Source organism: Neopelma chrysocephalum, unplaced genomic scaffold (assembly GCF_003984885.1).
Source record: "Neopelma chrysocephalum unplaced genomic scaffold, ASM398488v2 Primary Assembly neopelma1_86, whole genome shotgun sequence".
NCBI lineage: Eukaryota > Metazoa > Chordata > Aves > Passeriformes > Pipridae > Neopelma > Neopelma chrysocephalum.
This window is the reverse complement of record NW_020897748.1, coordinates 4,542,599-4,566,565: the sequence shown is the minus strand read 5'-3', so window position 1 is coordinate 4,566,565 and position 23,967 is coordinate 4,542,599. Positions and strand designations below refer to the sequence as shown.

Sequence of the window (23,967 nt, the reverse complement as noted above, 5' to 3'; positions counted from 1 at the left end):
ACATACATGACTGATCAGAAGCCTGGCAAACTCTGGCTATTACCTCCAGGGCTGAATTTTAAGCAAGTTACAGTAGCACAGCCAAGAGAACACGCTGGCTAACATGATATTTTAATTTACTTTCATTTTCTTAATTTTCTTGGTTTTAAGCTCCCAAGTTTGGCTTTCGGATAGTCTTTCATATTCTGCAATTTTTGAGGTAGGGATGGATCAAGTTAAAGCAAAGAAACCAGGTGGGCCTGGGAGGAGGGATATGGAGGGAGCCTGTGAGTTGCAGGTATGCAGGCTGGTGTTTTCAGTTTTTCAATTCTGATGGCTTTGCAGCTTTCCTTGGCTGGTAGGATAAATGGCAGACACCAAAGTGTATCCCAGGAACCCAGTGAGAAATGCATAGCCCTCCCAGCTGTTCTGCTCCTCTTCCTTAACTCCCTTGAGCTTCCACTCAGCCTCAAGTGCATTCAGCTGCTTAAGGCTTTAACTCCTCCAGAAAAGGTAAAGACAATATGTTAAATGGCCAACACATACTCCCTGCCATCTCCTTTCTTTTTGGATGGCCTCCAAGCTGATCCTGCTGTGAGCAGGAGGTTGTGTTAGGGACTTTCCAAGGTGCCTTCTAACCTGAGTTATCCTAGGACCCTTGAACTCTTGGCAGGAGAGTAAGTGGGCATCCAGAGGCTACAACTAAGCCTACCAGATATATGGATTTAAGCACTTACTGTATCCCAAATTCAGTTCCTAAATGCATCCCTGCTGAAACTCTCCAGACTCTCCATTTCTTTCCCACCATCCCTCAGATCACAGGGGAGGTGCCTTGCATCTTCCCACCTTTCCTACCCACTACCAGTGATGTTATTCCCTCACACTTTCCTCCTAGGCCACTTTCCCTTCACTTTGATTTCACCCTATAACCACAGCACAAGTCTAACTTCCTACCACCCAGTCCCAATTTTCCCTTTCCCATGCCAGGGTCCTCTTGTTCTCCCTGTCACAGAAACTGTGTGCCTCCTCCTCCTCCACCATTATAGTGATGTGGGAAATAAATTATTGAACATTATGTTCAACCCTATGAGTGAATAGACTGAGGAACTTGGGCAATTGCTGTGCCGTAAAGCATTAATATGTCTTTGCAACTGGTTTTTTGTTTGCCTTTTCTTAAATAAAAACCCCCCAAACCTATAGACAGTTAGAGATTGAGATCCATGTCAAAGTGAAAAATAGTCTGTTGGTTTGGTTTTTTTTAATTGGTCAGCAATAGAACGCAGAAATGCAGACATAAAAACTGTGTCAAAGAGTAAGCTGGCAACAGCTCGGCAACAAAACGAGCAATTTATCGTTGTTCTGAAGCCTTGCTAGTTTTGAACCACTGGTTTAGGGAATACAACACATGCACAATTCTAAGCCTGGATTGTCAGCCTTTAATTCATCAGAGCAAAGACTACATTCCCGGTCACCCGAGAAGACTTGTATACTGTTGGGTGAATCAGAACTATTTTTGGCTTTTTAACTAATTTTTAAGGTAAAACTTTCAAAAGTAGGTACAGATCCAATTCCCATTCCCACTGAGAGTGGTCGCCTGCTAGATCAAGAGAAGGGCAGAAAATCTGCAAGATGATCTGTTAAGGATTAAACATTACAGAACCAACACATCCTAATGTAATCCTTGAGTTTGTTTCATGCCTTGATTGCATGCTTATACTAATATCCATAATTTGAGAATAGGTCCTGTAAAATGCCTGTATCTATATGACAAAGCCTTTCTGAATGCTCATTAAACTCAAAGGGAAAATATGACTTGATGCTATATCAAAATAATGATAAATAAAAACTGTTGGGTGAGAAATGGGAAAAAAGAGTTTGTTCGGGAGCTTAATTTTTATGTTGAAACAACATCTTTTCATACATCAGCATAAACTAGGCTGTTTTACATTCATTACTGAATGTATATATATTCACTGTATATCGAATGATTATATATTCACATTATTGAATAAACATATATTCACTGCAGCACATGAATTTCAATTTAAATTGAAAAAATGTCAAAAAAACTGAGTTTCTTCATGGTGTGCAATTAAGTGCCTTGAGGGAAGGCTGTCATGGTGCTACACATAGCTCAGTCAGCTGCTCATTCTCTTAGGAGAGTGATCGTTTACAATTATCTCCATATGTATGTTTTCTCCAGCACAAACAGAAGTAAAGAGCACTGTGATGTGTGGGTTCTGCAACTAGCAGACAATGAATGGTGAGAATCCAGCTCATAAAATAACTCCTCTGCATCCTAGACATGAAAGCTGCAGTTAGGATTGTTTCTTGTTTGTTTCTTTAAGAAAGGGATAATACGCAACAGGAGAAGTTAAGAGATAGAAAATACACATTGATTCATAGTGTATATTTTCTGTATTTGTCCAATCCAGCCCTAAAAACTCAAATGAATGTCCATCATTTATTTTTCCTACCCATAACTATTTAAAAAAAAAAAAGGTATATTTTACTACCATGCTGTTTTCCTGATACTAAGGCTATTTATGAATATGACCTTTTTACCTCTTTTTTTGTCAAGTCTTACACCACATAATTTCTTTCACAATTGATCATAGCTTCAAATATTAGTATATACTTCCTTTTCCTCTTTTTGATTCCTAGATGAGCTTTCTGTATGATTTAAAAAACATCAGTATTCTCCTCATAGATGCACAGACTGCCTGTACTACTTCTGTCTTCTCTAATACTTTAAAAAAAAAAAAACACACCAAATTTAATATTTGCCTCAAATGTTCATTTTGTTAAGTGCAACTGATTCAGTCAGGTAAAGGCATTTACAACTACCCGTTCAGCAGAATATTTTGTCCCCATTTCACTGGTGGTCTGGATGAAATACCAAAGGAGGAGCACTAGCCATGATTCAAAGACTATTGCACCTCTCCTAGTTTGTGCAACAGCGTTTCACTTTGAGACCAAGCATTTACTCTGTTTTATGCCCACTTAAGGGTCTGCTTCCATGTAATCAAGCAATTTAAGTTCATCCAGTTGATTTTGCCCTAAATCTGTTGAGCAGTGCTCAAGTTATGAGGATGCAGTTGCTGCCAGTTACATTTGGAGATGTGACCTGATTTAAAAAAGAACACAAACATTGAAAATATCAGAGGAATTGCTCAAAAGAGAGACTAATAAAGTGAGCTTAATTCTGGAACCTGGATTATAGGACATAAAAACTGCAGAGAGAAGGAAAAACATTGAGAATTCTTTTGTTGCATCTTCTAGATGAGTACAAAAAAAGTATTTTAAAGAATAGTTTGATGAATGTTTCCCAGATATCATTAGCAACAGAGTCCTCAAAATTCCAAGTTCTTGGGCCACAAAGATGTTACATTACACGGAGTGGGTGAAATCCACTTTTACAAGAATGTCTGAGGATCTTTCCAAAGTACCATGAGTGTTATCAATATTCAAAGCCTAAAGCAATTTCTTGCCCCACAGCTATTTACAAGGAGTACATAAAAAATGCAAAGGGATCTTAGCAATGTCACTCTAAGTGAGTTAAGTGTAAAGAAACTCTCTACAGCATGATGAAAACTGCAAAAGAAATGATCTCGAATGCCACTGGCCTTTACCACCCCAATCCCTCCACCTCCAAGCTATTTCTGCAGGCAAAAGCAAGATGATGAGCTAAAAACCACTGCCGCCTAAAATTACCCGAGCTACATGTAAAACATGATTTTTATTTTTCAAGTATAGAAAGTTTCTTAATGATCACATCAAACATGTATTACTCCTCCACTTTTAAATTAAAATTTACTAATTTATCCTCTTGAAGAAAACAACTGCTGTCTTCTCAAACTATTTTAAACCCTGAACAGATGTAGAGCTTGCATCATTGCAACCACACAGAGAAATACTTCCACTGTGTAAGAAGAAAAATATAGCCTTTGTAGCTTAATTCTAAGAAAAAAAATTAAAATCTATTGGTGCCATGCCAGTTCATGGTCTGTGGTGCTGGATTCTTTTTAAAGCCAGTCATTGGAAGCATCCAGTTCAATAGAATGAGGCACAAACTTTTCACTATTTAATTGATACCAGGTTAAGTGCAAAATGCAGTTGGATGCAGTTAAATGTGGTAGCAGATCATAATAGATGTTGGCTCCATCTATTTTAAGATGCTTCCCATCAGAAGTCTGGAGATATATGATGGGAACAGCTCAAATCCATTCTGGGCAGATACTCCAGTCTGCCTTATACTCCTCCAAAACCCTGGTTTCCAAGCAAAGGCAATTTTCCATGCAGACCCAGAGTGACGGAGATCTGCAGAGAACTCCCTTGATGACTGGACATACTGCAAAGCACATTTCTCCTCAGTAACTGTATGTACTGCATTCTCAGTGTCAGTGAGAGTCAGCTCTTACCATATGGGGCATGTTGACACCGAATTTGGGAAAAAATGCAGCTCAGAAGGTTGGACTTAGGGTTCAGATATACATTTGAAGTTTTTTATCAAGTACTTAATTTCTTCATTTAAAAAATTAACTCATGAAAGACAAATTCAACAATACCTCAAAACAACTGCCAGACTCTGCAAAGTCCACCCTCCACCACCTAAAAGAGGTCACAACTTACTGAGAAAAATATTTCTTATCTTTTAAATTCGAAGACCTGCTGCCTACAGTATCCTTTGCCCAGTTGTTAGCAGATGATGCACATGTGTCTTGGTTAATTTGTCATTGGCCTATATAATGAACTCTTCTCAAATTAGGAGGATGTTCTCTGGCTTTAATTTCAGAAGACAGGAAAGTAGTAGAAAGTGTTACTGGGAAGTTATCACTATTATCGGCTGTCTACATAATTTTAATTTTCCCTTCCTTAAGGGAACATTTGCTAGACTAAATAAAATTTCAGGTATCTCTATTGTTTGGGCTATGAAATGGATACTGTCAGCTGATATATGGGAATGGAATATAAGCTATTAAAGTGCTTTCTGGGATCTTACTGGATAAGCATTTTGGGTCAAAAAAAAAGTGGATGAGAATTTTGATAAGACATATCAGTTAGGAAAATGATTTCTTGGTATTTTTATAAGTAAGGGGAAATGGAGAATGGAGGAATCATCGGATGCAACATTTCTTCACATTTTGCAAAAATAAAGAAGAAGGGATCTGCTCAGATAAAAATCAACCCTAAATGTGATCTCTTCTTTGTAGCAGTTTAACAACCAGTGGGATTTCTCCCCTTCTCACTGCTTTTCATTCTTCTTTCTCATTTTCTATATTTGCATTTTATTCAGTTTGGGTAACGAATTAGATTGGTCAACATCCTTTTATGTTCAGAGACATGTGGAAATGTCTACAGTTGTTAAAGATATAACTACTGCCACCAAAATCACCCTATGTCATATTAATTCACATTTCCATCTCAGGTAATATTGCATTCCTTTCTTTGAGAAATCTTTCCTACCATGGTGAACTAACATGGCTTTACATCTCACTCTCTGAAATTCTGCAATAGTTTAACATTAAAGGTTACAGTAAATTGCCTGCAGTTTCCTTTCTACACTAAATTGCACATGGCTAGCTGCCTCCTTCCAATACAGCCAGGCAGTCCACTGGGAAGATAATTCATCTCTTCTACCTTCCCATGCAGAATCACTCACTGCAATGTCACTTCTGAGCATGAAACTGGTAGCCAGAGACAGACTATGAAGTGTTATCACCTGCCAAGAGCAAGTAAATGAGCTCCAGCATATGCATATCTTGAGATATCTCAGCCTTGGATGTTTCAGCTGTGGATGTGAAGTGACTGAGTGAGGGGATGCAGCTGCACCCTGAATTCCTATTTTCACAGCCTTTGTACAATATCACCCTCTCCACTATGCTTTGCATTAGCACAACATGATAACATATTTTAAAATTTATGTTACTTTATCAAAGAAACATCACACTTGTCTCAATATCTTAATTACAAACAAAAACAAATTAAGAAAAGAGTAAGATCATATCACTTCTGCTGAAGTCCAGGTAATCTGTACATGAAGGAACAAATGAACAGGTTTAAGAATGTCCAGAAATACACTAAATTTGTAGGCCTTTTTTGTCACACAATGCAGAGAGTCAAGCAAGTTTGCCCATGTTAACATGAGATACGGGGATGGGCAGGGAACAGGCAGCAGAAACTACTTGGTTTGATGGTAATGTAGAAAACATGTAGGTACTCAGGATCAGACCACAGCTCTGTGCAGTCAGTAGGATGCCAGCCCCCCTCTTTGGGGGCTTGCAGAACTGGCGACACTGGTGCAGCACTGGGTGGCAAACTGGCAGGAACCAGCAGAGCACAGAGTGACACAAAAGAAAAAACTGTGGAAAAAGAAATATATTAGAAGAGTCTCTGAGTTAAGTAGACAGTTTTTGTTAAACTGTCAGCTCATGTAATTATATGAATAATTTCTTTTCAAACCACAACATTAACATTTTCCTCTTGTGTTCCTGCTGCAGTTCCTACAGTTTTATTCCTAGTCACAAGCAAGCGTTTGATTAAAGCATGTACCCAAGCAAGAAACGACAAAAATCTCACCTATGACAGATACACATCCCAGTGGAGTAACAAGAGCAATGGGGGCAAATCCGTAGGCTGCGAAATTGCCCACCTCTCCAAGCCCCAGGAGGATAATCCCACACCACCACAGCTTGCTCGTGTAGTAGGGCTTCAGCTCAGTTTGGCAAGCCAGTCGGAGATGAGCGCATTTCTAGAAAATTAATTATTAGGAACAGGCATGAATAGAAAGACTTCCATTGTGTTCTTATGTCTGACAAAAGTGGAATAATTAAGGGGGCTGTCAACTTCAAATTCCAGGTGTGTCAAGGTTTCTTTTTAAGCATGGTTTTCAGCTTGTTATTGCACAGCTTTTTGTTAACTTAGTGCTGCTTCAGATGTGTGCTTTCTGAGCCGTGGTGGAAATGGCTGAAAAATTAGGCCTCTGAATAAACGTGAAAAATACTAGGTGAATACTAGCTAGTGCTTCTGAGCTATCACTGCACGCATCTGTTCTTGTCTCAAAGCAGAAGCCCAGCAGTTGTGCTCTGAATCTGGAAACACCCAAAGGCAGGAGATGGAGCAGAATCAGAACTGCGGCAACAAACTGGAAGAAGGAGAACAGACAACATGGCATTCCTGCCCATGAAACATATCCTCGCCAGAAATATAATTTCAAAATGAAAAACGCAGCACTTAATCACATCTTCTGTAAGGAGGACTCTAAATTAATTAGACAGAATTTAGGATTTGGCTACAATCTCCTGTTTGACCGTAGAAGATAATAGGTAAAGCATTATTTTCTGAAGGAAAACCAGCTATACCTGTTACAACAGGTATAACATACACTCAAGTAATACTTCATCAACACTTCCTGTTACATGAAGAAGGTATCATTGATACAGGTTGTAATTGTTTTCTCTCTGGCTGTACAGCAAGAACCTGTATATAACAAGATAATAATTTGCCATTGATCACACTGATCTTCTGAAACAGAGTCCAGGCAGTCTCCATCAGGAAGGTGTCATAATTGGGAATGATGCAATGTTTACCACATTAGTTCTGCAGAATACAGTTTCCTTTCTCAAATTACTCTCCAGCCTCTCTGCACATGGGTCAAAAAAGTTGGAAATCAAATGCTACAGTTATTGCAGAATAAATGGTGGTAAAATAAATTTTTTTCTCCATTACTTGATATTTGATTTTAGAAGTATCCCTGCAGAGCCCTGGGGAGGTTGTGAACAATTTTCCTCAAACTCCCTTTCTACTTCGTAGGCTACTTTACAGAGTATATGCCAAACAGCAATGTCTGTGAAACTCCATAGTCTTAGTCACTCCTCCTATTGAGAGGATGCAGCACATTATTGCAGCTTCACGCTGTGGAACATATTCAGAGGATGAAATCCTAGGAAGTTTAGCCCTCTGAGGAGAAAAAGAGCACAAGGAAATCAAACTTCCTTGAGCCACAGACCTGGATGTTATTCACAGTAACATCCAGGATTTTGAGTATTTGTAAACACAGGAAAAAAAAGCCCACTAAAGATACAAATGAAATTAATATTAAATAACATTCAAATCAAGAATGCAAGTTTCTGCTGAAAACCAAGTTCTTAACTGAATCCTGAACTGTGTTTTCTGCCCCAGATTCTTGTAGGATTAAATCTTGAAGGCATAGTGCAATTGAAAAGATGTGCAACAAACACAGGAAGGTGATTTCAGCAACTCTCTTATAGCCTTCTTTCTCCAGATGTCTGCCTTCTTTGCATAGTAATGCGTGTGAATGGTATTTAGGTAGAGACTGTTTATAACCCAGATGTAAGTAAGTAAGTAAGTAATGGCCAGTCTTCGCGAACGAAGATTTTGGGAAAGGTCTTTTACCTTTCCAGCCTGCGCAATGGATTTTTTAGGTGAGACACAGCCTGCGCTGAACTGAGCCCACCCTTTAATCCTAAGGTTCATCTGCCGGGGCCAAGCAAGCTTGGACAATGGCAGTGAGGTCCTCAGGACGTAGGTTTGTTTAGAGTGACCTTCTCTTAGATGGATGGCCTCACAGGGCTTGACAGGCTCCATCTACCCAGGAGACTGGGATTTGAACCTGGGTCGCAGCAGTGAGAGTCCTGCATGCTAACCACTAGGCCACCAGGGGTCCCAACCCAGATGAAATACATTGCAAATGATGACCTGTTCTTTAGCTGACAACCTGCTAGAGGGAAGAGAGGAAGGTTAATTGACTGCATTGTGGGAAAAACAGACAACAAAAAAGTTCAGTCTATCCTTTTAATATCAGTATGAAAATAAATGTTGAGATCTAGGGAAACTCATTATTCATATTTAGAAGATACTGTTACTAAATGGAGAAAAACCTTCTTTAAAGGATTAAAAAAATTTCAATTTAAACTGTCTGTCAAATTTCAATGAGAGCTACTGGGTTTTCCTAAATAGCATTTAAAAAGCTGGAAGATAGTTCAAATCCAGTAAACGCTGTTGATGATTACAAGTGAGTCACAGCTGGTATTTCCTTATGGCACATTACAAGGAGGAGCACTAGTTATGAATTCTTATTCTGTTCCTGTATGAGAATCACAGTAGAAAACAGGTTGAGAGCTCCCGACAACTACAGCAGGGCACTGTTAAATTACAATTGAAAAGAGAGATTGTTTATTAAATGCAACAAAATTTGTATTTTGACTTCATCAAAACCAAACTGCAACAAAAGTTACTTGCTAAATATAACCAACTCTGAATAAAGAGAAACAATTTCATACCTGTACACTCAAAGAGACACTAATCAGCAAATTTGAAGCAGCAGCAAGTAAAACTCCCAAGAGCTGAGTCTGCAAGATCACAAAACAAAGAAATACAAAAATACTTACTAGTTTAAGAAGAACAATATAATGGTAGTTTTCTGATAGCACATTGCAACCCAATCAAAAACAAATTATTGCACATTTTTTATGAACTCAAATTATTGAGTTCATGCTGCACTGAGTAAACTGATAAAAAATACCTCTGCGCAGTTGACTATGGCCTAAGCAGTAAACAGGTGGGAAGAGAAAGGGCATCTCAGTGCAGGGGGTGCTTTTGCTGTCCTTCAGTAGAACACCTTAACTCCCATGAAAGAAAAAACTAGGCAGGTCTCAGTTGAAAACTAAACACAGGCGTTCTTTTCTTCAAAAAAAAATGACCTGTTTAGTTACATAATCCAGAAGGAAAATCATCAGCAATCAAACAATTCCTATTGGAACACAACTGTCTCACAAGTTAACTTATCCGCTATTTGACAGGGCAGCCAGGAACATAGGTCTCCTGACAGTTTCTTTAATGTATTTTGTTATTGCGTGAAATTATTTCCTAATCAGACTGTCCAATTTTCAGTAAGATTTGCAAACTTTCTATGAAGCTGATAAACTAAAAACATTCAAGTAGGATTTGTTATTTTGGTAAACAGCCACTCAAAGACGCCATTTAAGCAAGATCAAATAATGGGTACATGACAGAGCTTCCAGTCTGCTTTCAAAATGTTGAACAAACATTTTCAAAAAACACTTTGCAAGTCATCATAAGTGTATTCAAGACCCATTCAAGGTTACTGTTATAGTGCTGTGAGGAGCCCCATTATTTCGTAGAGAAGACAAACATACTATCAATTTTTATAAACAAGGTCATGGTAACATAACCCAGCACAACTACTGTTTGCAGGCTGTAAAGCAGCATCCAATTCTGTGGTTGTAGCCTCAGCTTTCATGACTCTTACCCAAGAAGGTCCCTGGGCAGCTGTGAACAGGCAGCGCCCACCAGCCACAGAGATTGTTGCCCCTCAACATTTATAAAGAGCAACATGTGGTCCAGCAAATGCTTGGAGGAGGGATTATTTTTGTGGCTAGATGATTCCCAGACAAAGAAAAGGCATCCCCAAAACTGTGAAGAAACACAGCCTTATTACAAATCGACTATAATATTCTTACTTAAGAGATACAGCAGAATCCAACCATTTCCATCCCCTATGTTTCTGTAGTGACTTAGAAGGGAAAGCAGACAACAGAACTGCTCTGAGTGAAATGCATGGCTGACTGCCAGGTGTCAGCAAGATGTGACTGATGGGTACAAAGGGATGCAGAGTGGAGAATACAGGAGGTGAGAGGGCTCCCTCTGCTAACTATTACAGCATCAGTGCCACAGTCTATGTACAAGAAGTGTTCAGGTAGAAGCATTACTCAACAGTTTAGCCCATGCCCTCTGGTCTTTTCCATCTTGTATCCTCTCCCTGCCTGCCCCCCCCCCACTATCCCCAGTGGATGTTCCAGCAGTGTTTCCTGGGCTCTCATGCCAGTGCATTTTCCATGCTCTAGAAATACACCTCACTGGAACCAGTGGGGTGGGTGTGACAAGACAGCACATATAAGCACAGATATCTTTGCTGAGATCGGGGACTAACTGGGACATAAGCTGCCCTGCAGCCTCCTTCCACACTGGGGAAATGGTGTCACATGGACACCACACAGGGCCTCGGTGGAGCAGAGGGGATGGGTTTTCCTTCCTTTGGCCTTGATGCTGTAGCATCGAATCCTGAACACTGATGTTGCACAAAGTTTAACCACTTCATCCTGCAGCTTCAAAAAACAGCAGTTAAATTGAAATTGTTCTCTTGCTCCCAAAGTCTTGTTCTTTTTAAATGACAACATGCTCCCTTGTGAGGAGGCAGAGAAGTGGCCTTGTCAGCCTTGTCATTAAGTGTTTAAGAAAAAGGAGACAGCAGGGAATAGAAAACAGAAACTGCCACCTCATTTACCCCATCATTTTATTGCTTTCACATCAGTAATTGTAATGCATCCCCATTACTCCCAGCAGAGAGCTCAGCCTCTCTGCAACTCTTTTTGTTCCAGTGGCTTATCCTATCCTTATGGCTGCATCTCTGGATAATGCCTTGCAGCTCCTTCCTCTCAGTTTTCAGCTGGGGGTCACAAACACTGCATAGGACTAGGAGGCAGCCAGAACCCCAGTAAGGAAACACAGTTGATCTTGAGCCAGCCCAAAAGAGGGTATCCACCCAACTCTGAAGGTAAAATTTGCATGCAGCTGGTGAGCAGAGGACGAGGCTCTGTGCTCCCTCTGCAATCTAAAAAACTGTGTGAAATCAGATCCATGTACAAGTACTGATGATGATGAGAGTATGTGCCTCCAGAGGCTGTGAATCAAATGCCCCTTTGATGGCTTTACACACTGCATGGACTGGGTATCCAGCAGTAAGTCTTCCAATGCCCTGCATCATGGGTGTCCTCCCCAGAACAGCAACTACTTTTGTACCACAGTGGTTGCTTCATCAGGTACCTGTGAGCTTGGCTCAGATATCCTTGTGGGACACATAAGATTTCTAACACGATGACCAGCCTGTGTCTCAACTGGAACCATCTCATAAAAGTCAGTTCTCTTCTTAGAGAAACATAGAATCACAGAATGTTTTGGGTTGGAAGGGACCTTAAATATAATTTAATTCCAACCACCCTGTCATGAGCAGAGATACCTTCCACTGCACCAGGTTGCTCGAAGGCCCATCCAACCTGGCCTTGAACACTTCCAGGGATGGAGCATCCACAATTTCTCTGGGCAAGCTGTTCCAGTGCCTCTCCACCCTCATCATAAAAAGCTTCTTCCTTATATCTAGGCTAAATCTACCTTATTTTAGTTTAAAATCATTACCCTGTGACACTCCCTTGTGCCTAACTTTAGCAACCTTCTGCTCTGTACACAAGGAAAAACAGTGCATGTGTATTATCAAGGCAAATGCACAGCGGCAGTCTGGGCTCAAAACCTTCCCTCATGGCTCAGGTCACTTTATTGCAGTGATCACATGTTTCACCTGAGCCTTGCTGTTGGCATATATACTGCGCTGCCTGCTCCAAGCTGACAGGTGTTAATGAGCTCTGGTTAGTATGGCAATAGAACCATACTTTCAAACCCAGGGCTGGACAGACCCCTAAAGATTAAAAGCAGAGTATGATGCCCTAAGGAGGTCAAATATCACATGGATCCAGTCAGGGAGATGAGATGAAAGTACAGTAACGCCATGCAGCTACAGCATGGCAAAACTGTCTTGCACAGGTTCATACTCAGACAGGCCTATATTAAATAAAACAATGGGAACAAAAAATGCAGTAAAGAGGAAAATTACATTGCAAACATCACAAATCAGAGTGAATCTTAAATCAGCAGGCAATTTCTATTGCACAAGAGATATCACATACAGCAGTGCTCAAAGAGAAGAGGAAAAATAGGATGGCATATCTCAGGCTAGTAAAACCATGCATGAACGAAAGATGACCTGCAACAGGAGACAGATCACCATATCAAACTAAAAGGGTTGCTGTATTACTCTGAAGGCCACCATAGCCCTTCTGTTCCCACCTTGTCCTGTGAAAGGCTTCATTATTTGTGCAGTGTCTGCCATTTAACATCCTTCAGAGGCTAAAGTACTGGTGGAACAGCCAGTTTTATAAGTAATAAACATATTCTCTGAGTTTCCAGTTGTGATATCCATTGTGATGCCATCCATAGTACTGCAGAATTTCCCACACATAAGTCTTGAGACAAACTCCAGCTGGGGAATTCAGTTGCAGACACAACTTCAGAGCCATGGTACTACTTCATTCAGCTAAGGACTTCTACAGGAAAGAGCCTTAAATATTCAAAACTGTTGCCACAAAAGGCAAGTTTCTTCATCACCGAAACATCTGTCTGAGTATACAGGCCACTTTGTCAGATCCCAGATTTCAAACTGTTGACACATTCTTCCAGTGCTTTCAAATACATAAGTCTTGTCACAGTCTTAAGCTTTCCAGAAACTAAAAAGCACTACTTTTTTTATTTCCTTCACCTTAGTATGTTTTGGAACAAGCCATGAAAGTCACCTCCCCGCTCTGCAGTCCTTTCTAGATAATACTTGAGCACACAGACCACGGACTGAGGTTGTGAATCTGCCAACATTTTCCTTGGTGGCAAAACAGGCATGAGGAATGCCTACCTCTGCCCCCCCACTCCCTCACTGCCTCATTGAAGCGCCTGAAATGATCCTCCCAAAATATACCCCATTAGCATTATGTTCTTTATACATCACCGGCCAATGTTTAACACTACAGGCACATTAAAATTCACAAGCCACAGCAAGGCTTTTAAAATAGTGACCCTGCGTGGTTTGCCAGTGGTGACATTGACCTGTACAGGGGCTGCTGGGGGAACAAGTTCAAGAAATGGAAAATTCAGCTTGAGCGAGGCACCCTCAGCACTCACCTGGCATCCCCCATCTCAGCTGCATGAAGCTCTAGTGCAAGCCCAGGCATGGGGAAGGGAGGTTTGAACAGTTCGTCAGTAGAAAACCATTTGCCAAGTGCAGTGGCAGCATATTGCTGCTCCAAAGAAGTGAGTGGCAGAGTGGCACATTGCTGCATATGGTCCTGCTTCAAGCACTCAGGCAGGACTTGATGCTTATTTACCATAAGCACCTTTTCACATCATTCTGACAGTATTTTAAAATTACATTTTACGTGCAAAGTCACTATTTATTGTCGAAGTAAAGTAAGGGGTTTAAGGCAAATGAAAGCCAGCATGAAATCTATATCTTTGGCACTAATTCTAATAAATTTATCCCTTGCAGACTAAAATCTGCATTGGAGATTCAGTTATACAGTGAAATGCAATTTATCTATATTACATGTATGTTTTCCTAAAGCACATCAAACTGCCGTTGCCAGGTCTGTGAAATGAAAACTTGGAAAAATGAACTTAATTTGCACTGAATAAAAGGTATATGCCATTATTTATGAAAACTTGTTATGCCTATAAATTGAACTGATGAGCAGAAAAAAACCCAAACACTTAAATGTCTGTTGTTGGCTCACTCATCAAATCTAGTTAAACTGCTCCTTCTATTTTTCTTGATTTCTCCATTTATTTGTGATCTAATGGTGTTCCCAACAAATTTAATGACATATACTGTTTCAAAAGCTATGCATCATTTCCAGTAATTAGGATTTTATCAGATCTCAATGGATCTTATTGAAAAAAAAAAAGAGGAGGCAGGGGAATGCCTTCTAAACTTCCAATTATGAGTTAACTCTAAAGCAAAGGGCATTCAGAGTCCTTAACAAAAACCGTATTTTTCAAAGGGCTACCATGTGGGATTGAAAGAGGCTTATCATTTAGCTATTATTATTCACAGAGCTCTGGCCGTACTCAGTGCTTTACAGATGTATAAAGAAAACAAGGTCCTTGTTTCAATGGTTTTCATAGTGCAATTCATATAAAGGTTCAGGTCCATATGAAGTACTGAAGGACAGTTGAAATAAAAGGGCAATTACTAGTGTGGGAACATGAAATAAAAATACATTTGATTTCTCCATTGCGACATAAAAGAACATTGTCCAATATACAAGAAGGAAAGAATTACAACATTTGGCATCGTGTCTGTTAGGAATAGAGAGAGTATACTTGGTAATTAGGTCAGGATAAATTTGAGTAAAGACAAGACAGTTTGTGGGTTTTACACAAGTTGCTGTTCTGGATTCCAGACCATAGTAGATAAAGTTCCTCTCCCATTAATATTACAGCATACTTACCTTTATTAGGTTTTACCTTTCCTTATCTCACAAATTTAAAATATATCTTTTCCCATAAAAGACACAAATTGTAAAGGCTGGAATAAGAGCCTGTTAAGTTTTGAAATGGTGTGGAAACTTGAGGGGATAAAGCAACTATGGAAGTGAGACCCTTCCACTTATCTCTGTGCTTTAATTATTTTCATGAGATCCTATTTATATTCATCAGTCTGATTACTTCAATTAATATCCACAGTGGATAACAAACCTAGCTGAAGAATATGAATTGCAAAATAGAGTAACTAAAGTAACTTTAGGATATGCTAACTAGGAACATGTATGTATGTATGTATGGCCAGTCTTCGCGAACGAAGATTTGGGAAAGATGTTTTACCTTTCAAGCCTGCGCAATGGATTTTTTAGGTGAGACACAGCCTGCGCTGAACTGAGCCCACCCTTTAATCCTAAGGTTCATCTGCCGGGGCCAAGCGAGCTTGGACAATGGCAGTGAGGTCCTCAGGATGTAGGTTTGTTTAGAGTGACCTTCTCTTAGATGGATGCCCTTACAGGGCTTGACGAGCTCCATCTGCCCGGGGGAATTCCCTGACCGGGGATCGAACCCGGGCCTCGGCGGTGAGAGCGCCGCATCCTAACCACTAGACCACCAGGGGCCCCCTAACTAGGAACATATCCATTCACTATCATGTTAACAAGCATAGAATCATAGAGTCATTTAGATGGAAAAGATCAGAGTCCAACCATTAATCCAGCACTGCCAAGTCCACCATTAAACCATATCCTGAAGTACCACATCTACACGTCTTTTAAACATGTTCAGGCATGGTGACTCAACCTCTTTCCTGGGCAGACTGTTCCAATGCTTGAGAACCTCTTCTGTGAAGACATTTTTCCTACTGTACTATTTAAACCTTCACTAATGCAACTTGAGGCCATTTCTTCTTGTCCTATTCTTGTTACTACAGAGACGAGACCATCACCCACCTCACTACAACCTACTTTCAGGTAGTTGTAAGAGAACATTATAAGTAGTATTTTTTTTTCTTTTTGAAGAGTTAAACCCAAACCTCTCAACTCCTAAATTTCATTTTCTTATTCTCAGGAAAGAAATCTCAAAATTAGAAATAAATAGGAGAATGGGGAAAGGGCAGAATGGATTTTCCACTGTTCCTGTCAATAGCCTGTGATACTTTGGGACACTTTAGTTCCTGGGATATTTTGCTGCATAATCAAAGACCATTTCATGTTTTTAAATACTGTCTGCTGTAACACAAATAAAAACCTCTCAAGTGACTGTATAAAAATGTCAATCATAGCCAGTAACATCTTAATAGAAAGATTCTTCTCAAGTATCATCATGTACCATCTCCATGGCAACTACAGAAATTACATACCAGGAAAAATAAGAATAGTGTTATAAACTTTTGCCAGTTTCCAGGTCCCACAGGAGAAACAAGGAGGCAAGCCAGCACTGCCTCACCAGCTTCTTCCACAAAATGGCCAGTTGGCTCAGGGATACTCTTCTATTGCTGCCCAGGAGCAGGTTTTCTGGATATTCTTGTTTGACCCTGTCTAATTCCTGATGTACAAGGGAAGGTTCAAGCCAGACCACTCAAAGCCTAGGTATATTAATCCCCAGTGTCTGGCTTACATTGAGAGGCTGTGCTGCTCGTATCCTTGCTTCATGCGGCTCCCTGGACCCCTACATTGAGAGCCAAGGAGGGGACACAAGGCTTAAAGGAAGCTGGAGTGTACCAGTTCCTGTCCTGAGAGCTCTGTCTGTGCTCAGAAAGACAGGCAAGCTCAAAAGAGAGCTGTCTGAATAACTGAGTAAATAGTGCTGTTAAGTGTTACATCAGGCAGGGCAAGGCACAGCGAGTACTGTTGAAGAGATGCCTCACTCTGCATGTACACACAAACGTGCTTCCAAATCAAGCAGAGAGAGCTCATTTCCTCTTGTTATTGTAGCACAAGTCTTGCTGAAGTATATATGAGCTATTTCTGATTCCATTTAAATCAAAAACACAAAACCTTGACAGAAATGTAGTCAGCTTAATACATTATTTACCAAATCCTCAAAAGAATTTTTATATAAAAATCTCCCTTTACCAGCTGAGTGGCACTCATGAGAGGAATGACATGCCTCTTCCAGCATGCACCTCTCCAGCACCACTTTCCAACAAAGGCAGGCTTGTCTCCCATCCTGACTCAATTAATCCTATGTTAGCTGTAACTAACCCTTCCTTTGAAGTGCACAGAAAACACTTCTCCACATCACAACCTGAGTGATCACGCTCAGCTGTTGAACTCCAGTGTCGTATATGCAGGAATGGGAATGACAATGTTTCCAAGCCAGTGGCATTTCAGAATTGCTTCTGACAGGAGTTACAACAGGGGAGGGAAAAAAGAAAAGACCTGACTGCATTTAAAATGAAGTCTGGTCCATCTGTTAAAAGAATTACTTGCTTTTACAGCAGGGGAATGGGCAGCCCAAAGGTTGTTCCAGTCTGCTGTTCCTGTAGAGGAGGGCTGCTCTACAATAGTGCCTTGCTTTCCTTCCTGCACCTCATGCACTTGGCTCTCCTAGTTTCATTTCCACAGAGAGTGTTAATCATTTACAGAGAGTTCCTAATGCAAAAAAAATGACTGGACTCCAGAAGGCAGAACCTTCTGGTTAGTAGCATTATTCATTTAAATATAAACAACTGCTAGATTATCAGTGATGATTTAAAAACAAGAGGTCTTGCACTCTCTAAAATATTCAGACATATATAGATGGGTGCATACACACAAAACCACACAACTAACTGAATGCTTTTAATTTGCAGATACTTATGTTCAAAACTGTAAGATGCAAATCTGGGAATAACAAATAAACTCTTGAAGAAATGGTCTCATATGAAAGTTTCTTGCAGGGGCCCCAGATATAGACAGTGGACTAATGTTTGCTTAGCTCTCTCCCTGTGACACATTACAGGCGTACATTTTGACTTTTCACTACAAACTGTAACCTGCTTTAAAATATTGGTTAGCATTTTACAGTTCATGGCGAGTGCTAACATGAAGAGTAGGCATCTAGTTCACAAGAGTCCAAAACATCTACTTCATAGTTGCCTTCTGCTAGAGAAAACTAAGAGCAGTGTAGCTGAATAATCCCTTCTAGGTACCTTTAACACCTTTTTATACTCTGTTCTACTTAAAGAGATAACAAGGTGGCAAGGGTTTTTTCCCCAGTTTTGAGTATTATAGGTCTTTCAGCAACTGTATCTTATGTGGATTCTCCAATATAGAACTTTCTGGGTTTCTTTCTGGTATTTTAGTGTTAGTATAGGATGCAATGGTTATAAAGCTTTTCTTGACAGGGATTACTGCAGAAATGGGGCCACGAAGATAAATTCCTTTTCAGCAATTAAAAACATGAAGGAGAATTAAGCACTCATTTTAATGAGTCAGATGCTATCATCTCTCAAATGCATGTTTTTTAAACCATGCTCTTTAGTTTGTCTTGGCAGTCTCTGATGTATAGTCGTCGTGGTTTAACTCCAGCCAGCAGCTCAGACCCACACAGCTGGAGCCACTCCACCAGCAAAATGGGGGAGAGCATCAGAAGGGTAAAAGCCAAAAAAACTCATGGGTTGAGATAGAGACAATTTGATAGATAAAGCAAAAGCTGCAAGTGCAAGCAAAGCAATATCAGGAATTCATTCACTGCTTCCCATTGGTATACAAGTGTTCAGCCATTTCTAGGAAAGTAGGGCTCCATCATGGGTAAGAGTTACCTAGGAAGAACAACACTATCAGTCCAAATGTTCCCCTTTTTCCTTCTCCCCCCTGCTTTATATGCTGAGTGTGACACCATATGATATGGACTATTCCTTTGGTCAGTTGGGGTCAACTATCCCCTGTGTCCCCTAACAACCTCTTATGCATCCATAACCTACTCATTGGGGCAGTATGAGAAACAAAAAACTCCTCAATGCTGTGCAAGAACTGTTCAGCAATAACTAAAACATCCCAATTGCTATCAATACTTTCTTCATCACAAATCCAAAACATAATGCTATACAAGTTACTATGAAGAAAATTATCTCTGCCAAAGCCAGTACAATAGTCAAGAGAAGGAGCCAGAGTCCTGACCAGTCCTGAAAGTTGATATTATTTGTTTGACTGAAACTTCTACAACACTACAAGCTTTGCTCTTGGCCATCTTGACATGACAACTGAGTCATTGCTGCATGATAACACAGACACAATGACAATGTTCATAGTGCTTTAGTCACTGCAGGGAGCAAAAGACTGTCACTGAAAGAGTGAGAAACAAAGGAAAGAGAATAATGTAATTAGAAGTCAATAAACACAAGAACCTCGTGAAAATTCCAAAGCAGAAAAAAACCCCAAAAACCAAACAGAAAAAAACCCATAAAAATGGAAGAGAAACATTAAGAAATAGTAGGTTAGAGTCACAGAGCAAAGTAATTGGAGTTACTATCCTGATATTCCATTGGGAGCCCCAAAAAATTAAACTAGGTTTCAAGTGGGAGTTAAATATCTCAATACAAGTCTGTTATGTACATAAACCCCATATTTTGGTTGGTTTTCACAGGAACCTTTTTCCAGTGGAGATATTCTTGGCTGTTGAAGAAAAAGGCTTCAAGTGCAATCCATATCAGCTGGCAAAATTACTTTGGTTTGAGCAGGATGACAGTTAAGTCATCAGACATGTTAGCTAGGACTCTGGTGGAGATTTTAGCTGTCATGAAGCTGATTTGGTTCTAGGGAATTAAATGCCAGCAAGAGGTAGGTTTGTCCACAAAAAGGTATGTACTTCTACGTTACTACTTCACCTCAGCCACAATGAAGAAGCCCTGCCCAAGGAGCCAGTATTTGCTCTGCTCTGAGTCATTTCTTCCATGTGTGGAGGGGTTTCCTCATCACAGTCCAGACTTTGCATTCACCATAAGCCTCTGCCATTAGAGAGGTGTTTCTGTGAAACACAGCAGGATACGAAGGGGAGTCACTTTAATGAAGGGGAGTCTCATTAACCAGAGAATCACTGTGTGCTTCATTCAAGAGTTAAACTCCAACAATTCCATGATTTTTATCATAGTTCCATAATCTCTCTTAATTTCCCATTATGGGCAAACCAGTTCATATCACTGAATGAGGCCAAAGCCTCCAGCCTAAATGACATAAATCAATCATGGACATCATTGAGGAGAATGAAGTTATACTGGTATAACCTCAATTTAAGCAGAGGTTTAGTTTAATTTGATATTGACTATTTACTTTTAAGCACACTGTAAATATGACTGTCATATTTCTTAAGAGCTCTGCTCCAGGCCTGGTGTTGATTCACACACCAACTGGCTGTCCTTTGAAGCTGCTGGCCATATGTTTCAAAGTCCATATTAATGTCAAAAAATGGAAAGCATATCTCCCAACTGCTCACATTAACGAATGCTATTCTCCTGGGACAGTCTGTGGTGACATTGTAAACACAAGCATAACAGTTTATACATGTCACCAAAACTCCAAATGGAGTAACTGCAGTCTCCAGTAAGCCAAAAGTCCTCACCTCCCTTACGACTGAAGTGCACAGTCTGTTGTTTTTTCATCTTCCTAAAGCCTTGCGTTTTTTTGAGTTTGGTCAAATTTCTACTTGAGTAATTTGGGTTTTTTTGATTCCTTCAAACAGGAGTTAATCAGATCCAGCAGACTGCTGGAGACAAGCAAGGATAAGATTCAGACATCTCTTTTTTTTCAATGCCCAAAGCAGACTTCAAGAGCATAGGAAGACAAGATCATACTTAAAGTTTCAAAGAGCATTGAAATCTTTGGATCACAAAATCATAAGGGGCCAGTGTTACAGGTGAGATTTTACAAGAAGGACAAGCTTTATTTTAAACGTTATATCAATGAGTCAATTTACCTGACAAACTGCCTCATCAAGGAGTCAAATGAGTGCTAGTGCAAATGAAGCAGAAGCAGCACAGATTCAAGTTGGGAGCAACACCACTGCTTTGGCTGACAGTGATGTCCTAGATCCACATAGCAACTTCATGAAATCTTAGGAGCAGACAGGTGTTAGTATGAGCAGCCAGACATTCACCTTACATCACCTTGCAAGTCACAGAGAAGGCTGTGAGACACCAAAAGCAATACAGTAGCCACAACCAATTTAATTTAAAGTCCATTACTTGGAGGGAGAGTAGTCTAGGAGTTGGAGACCGGGAGAGCAAAGCACTACACTGAGCCAGGCACCTCTAAAGCAGCCTTGGAGGGATTCAGATTCATCCCATGCCTAGCCTTTCCTATTCAGTGCTGACTAAGAGAACAGGAGAACTCACCCTGCTCTGCTGGCTCCATATTAGATCTGATTCTGTTGCATTGGATCACTGGGCTGTAGAGCAGTGCCTATGTTTTAAGCCCTCTAGTCAGTGGCTAAGCTGGATACCAGATACAGCCTGCACTATGCCCCAATCTTTTAATAAAATAACATTTTGAAGCAGTCCAAAGCAAAACTAAATTCTGTACCAGGTAGGAGATGCGTAACTAATAACTCAAGTTTCTCTGCATTTGTCTTCTGCACCCCACTTTCTGACAAATTACAAGTACTAGAAATTTCCTAATTAACATTCTCAAACCTCTTAAAACAGATTAGTGTAATTACACAGATCCTGTTTAACTCACTGTCACCTCAATCATCAATAAAAATAAAAAAAAGGAAAAAATCAAATACACATGTTCTTTAAGATCCTCAGAAAAAGAATGAAAACTCATTGTACCATAGCAGCTGCTGGGAAGGGAAGCATTGAAAACAGCCTGGGATTTGGGGAAAATAGCCCAGTGAGAATCAGGGAACAGACACTCAGACCAGCTATAGCTGATGCTCAGCACAGCCCCAGCCCTGCGAGAGCATTTGTTTCCAATTCCTGGATGAGGTGTCCAGGAGGAGCCACTAAGACTGCTTCAAAATGAACTTTGAGTCATCAGCTTAAATAAAGGGGCTTTCTTCACCAGCTTCTGTTGTCTGTCAGGCTAGGAAACACTCATGCAGGCAAGTCTGCCAGTAATGCTGAAGAGATGAGAGTGTCCAGAATAGATGGGGTATGAGCTCTCCTATCATCAGCATTTGCTTTAAGTCTGTGTGCCCCAAGCTCAAAATGTAGAGCTGGGTTGGTTTGCTGTTTCTGCTCCCCAGCACCATGCTGGGCTTAGTAGGGAAACTGCCAGAGGCACTTGACTCCTTCCAGGCTTTGTAGGATTTACACAAGCAGGGTGGTAGAGGCCTGCCAATAACACGCACTAGGAAATTCTGTTCTGGGACGCACAGAATCACCTGGTGGAAACCAGATAAGCAGGTCACTCCTCAGGCTGGCTTATAAAGCTGCATACTACCTCCAGTTTTTGGGCTACTTTCCTATCTAGAGTATCTGTTCCATGACTGGTGCCCCATGCCCAGCCTCCTCTATATTTAGAGGTATAAACAAATCCATGGTTTACTCCCACTCTGCTTGCAGTGGTTGATGGAAAAACCCCTACATTTCCCTAAGGAATTTGAGAGCCATGATGATACGGACATGCTTGTAGTACCATGCAAGGGGACAGGCAAGGGGTAACACTCTCCTATACTTATATTCCTTAACTCTGAGTAATGAGTAAGTTACCATGCAACAGCTAACCTTCCTTTAACCGTGAGGCTGCAGTTTATCTAAGCTGTGTGCTCATTTCAAACCAGACATGTGATCTTTACATCTGCAGGGGCAGTTGATGTTCAGCAACGTGGAATGGATGTATGAGGTTGTAAAAAAGATATGGGTGATCCTATCTAACAAGTGTTCTATTTTGCCTTCTCATGTCAACTTCTTGCTCACACTGCAGCTAATCAGAACACAACCCCCAGGACATCAGACCTACAGCTCTGGCAGAGCCTGAAAGCTTGAGTGCAAGTTGGCCTAGCTGACAGTCCTGCATTTATGACCCAAAGCCACAAATTTTTTTCTAGCAGAAACTAATTAAATGGGGACTAACCATGGAAAGCCGCTGGATTCTCAACAGCAAAACAACACTGGAAGACCATGCAATGCTTTTTCATGCCTTGTGCTGCAGTGGGCAGAAACTGGAACACAGGAGATTCTATCTGAACATGAGGAAAAACTTCTTTACTGTGAGGGTGACAGAACACTGGAACAGCTGCCCAGAGAAGTTGTGGAGTCACCATCTCTGGAGATATTCAAAAGTCATCTGGACACAATCCTGAATAATGTGCTCTAGGGGAGTTGAGCAGGGAAGTTGAATGACATGACCTCCAGTGGTCCCTTCCAACCTTACCCATTCTGTGATTCTGTGCTTCATTATATAAGCTTTGAGTTTTGAATTCCCCTATGAGAGATTCAAAAAAGTTGTTTTTGAAAGGCTGAAAAAAGTTGTCTTCTTAAGTTTGATTTATAAGGACTGAAAATAACATACATTTCCCTAATACACAGGAAACAGTATGCATTTTCTCCCATACACATTCCCCAATAAGATAAAGAAAACTGAAACTGCATGAACTTTGAAATCTGATAGGTAAAGGACAACACGATGAAATGGAGTCAGTGTTTTGATACCCTTGTTTGCTTTCAGTGAACAGGTTTAGAATAAGGAACTGGGGGGCGATGTTGAGTAGGAAAAACTTTTCACCACAGTCTTCACAGATGAGTACAGCAGCAAAAAGCTGAGAGAGGACGTTTGTCTCTACTTTCCCCATGCTTGGGGACTGGTTTAATGATTAATCTGAAACAGCTAACATCTGCAGTGGATCAGGGAGCAGACTGGAGTATGAGGTACGCTATAGAGACTGAGA

At 40.5% G+C, this 23,967-nt stretch overlaps 1 protein-coding gene and 1 non-coding gene across 2 annotated transcripts in view; both read right to left on the bottom strand.

The window, feature by feature from the left end:
• NIPAL2 (NIPA like domain containing 2) overlaps window positions 1–23,967 on the bottom strand; it is a 53,841-nt gene that overhangs the window by 25,937 nt on the left and 3,937 nt on the right. The window contains exons 2-3 of the mRNA XM_027692450.1: window positions 9,282–9,350; window positions 6,559–6,730 (exon numbers count right to left, since the gene is read on the bottom strand). Of these exons, the coding sequence (XP_027548251.1) occupies window positions 6,559–6,730; window positions 9,282–9,350 (241 nt within the window). The remainder of the gene's footprint in view (window positions 1–6,558; window positions 6,731–9,281; window positions 9,351–23,967) is intronic.
• Window positions 15,704–15,775, bottom strand: TRNAE-CUC. Its single transcript has one exon. It is a non-coding gene; the product is annotated as a tRNA-Glu (tRNA).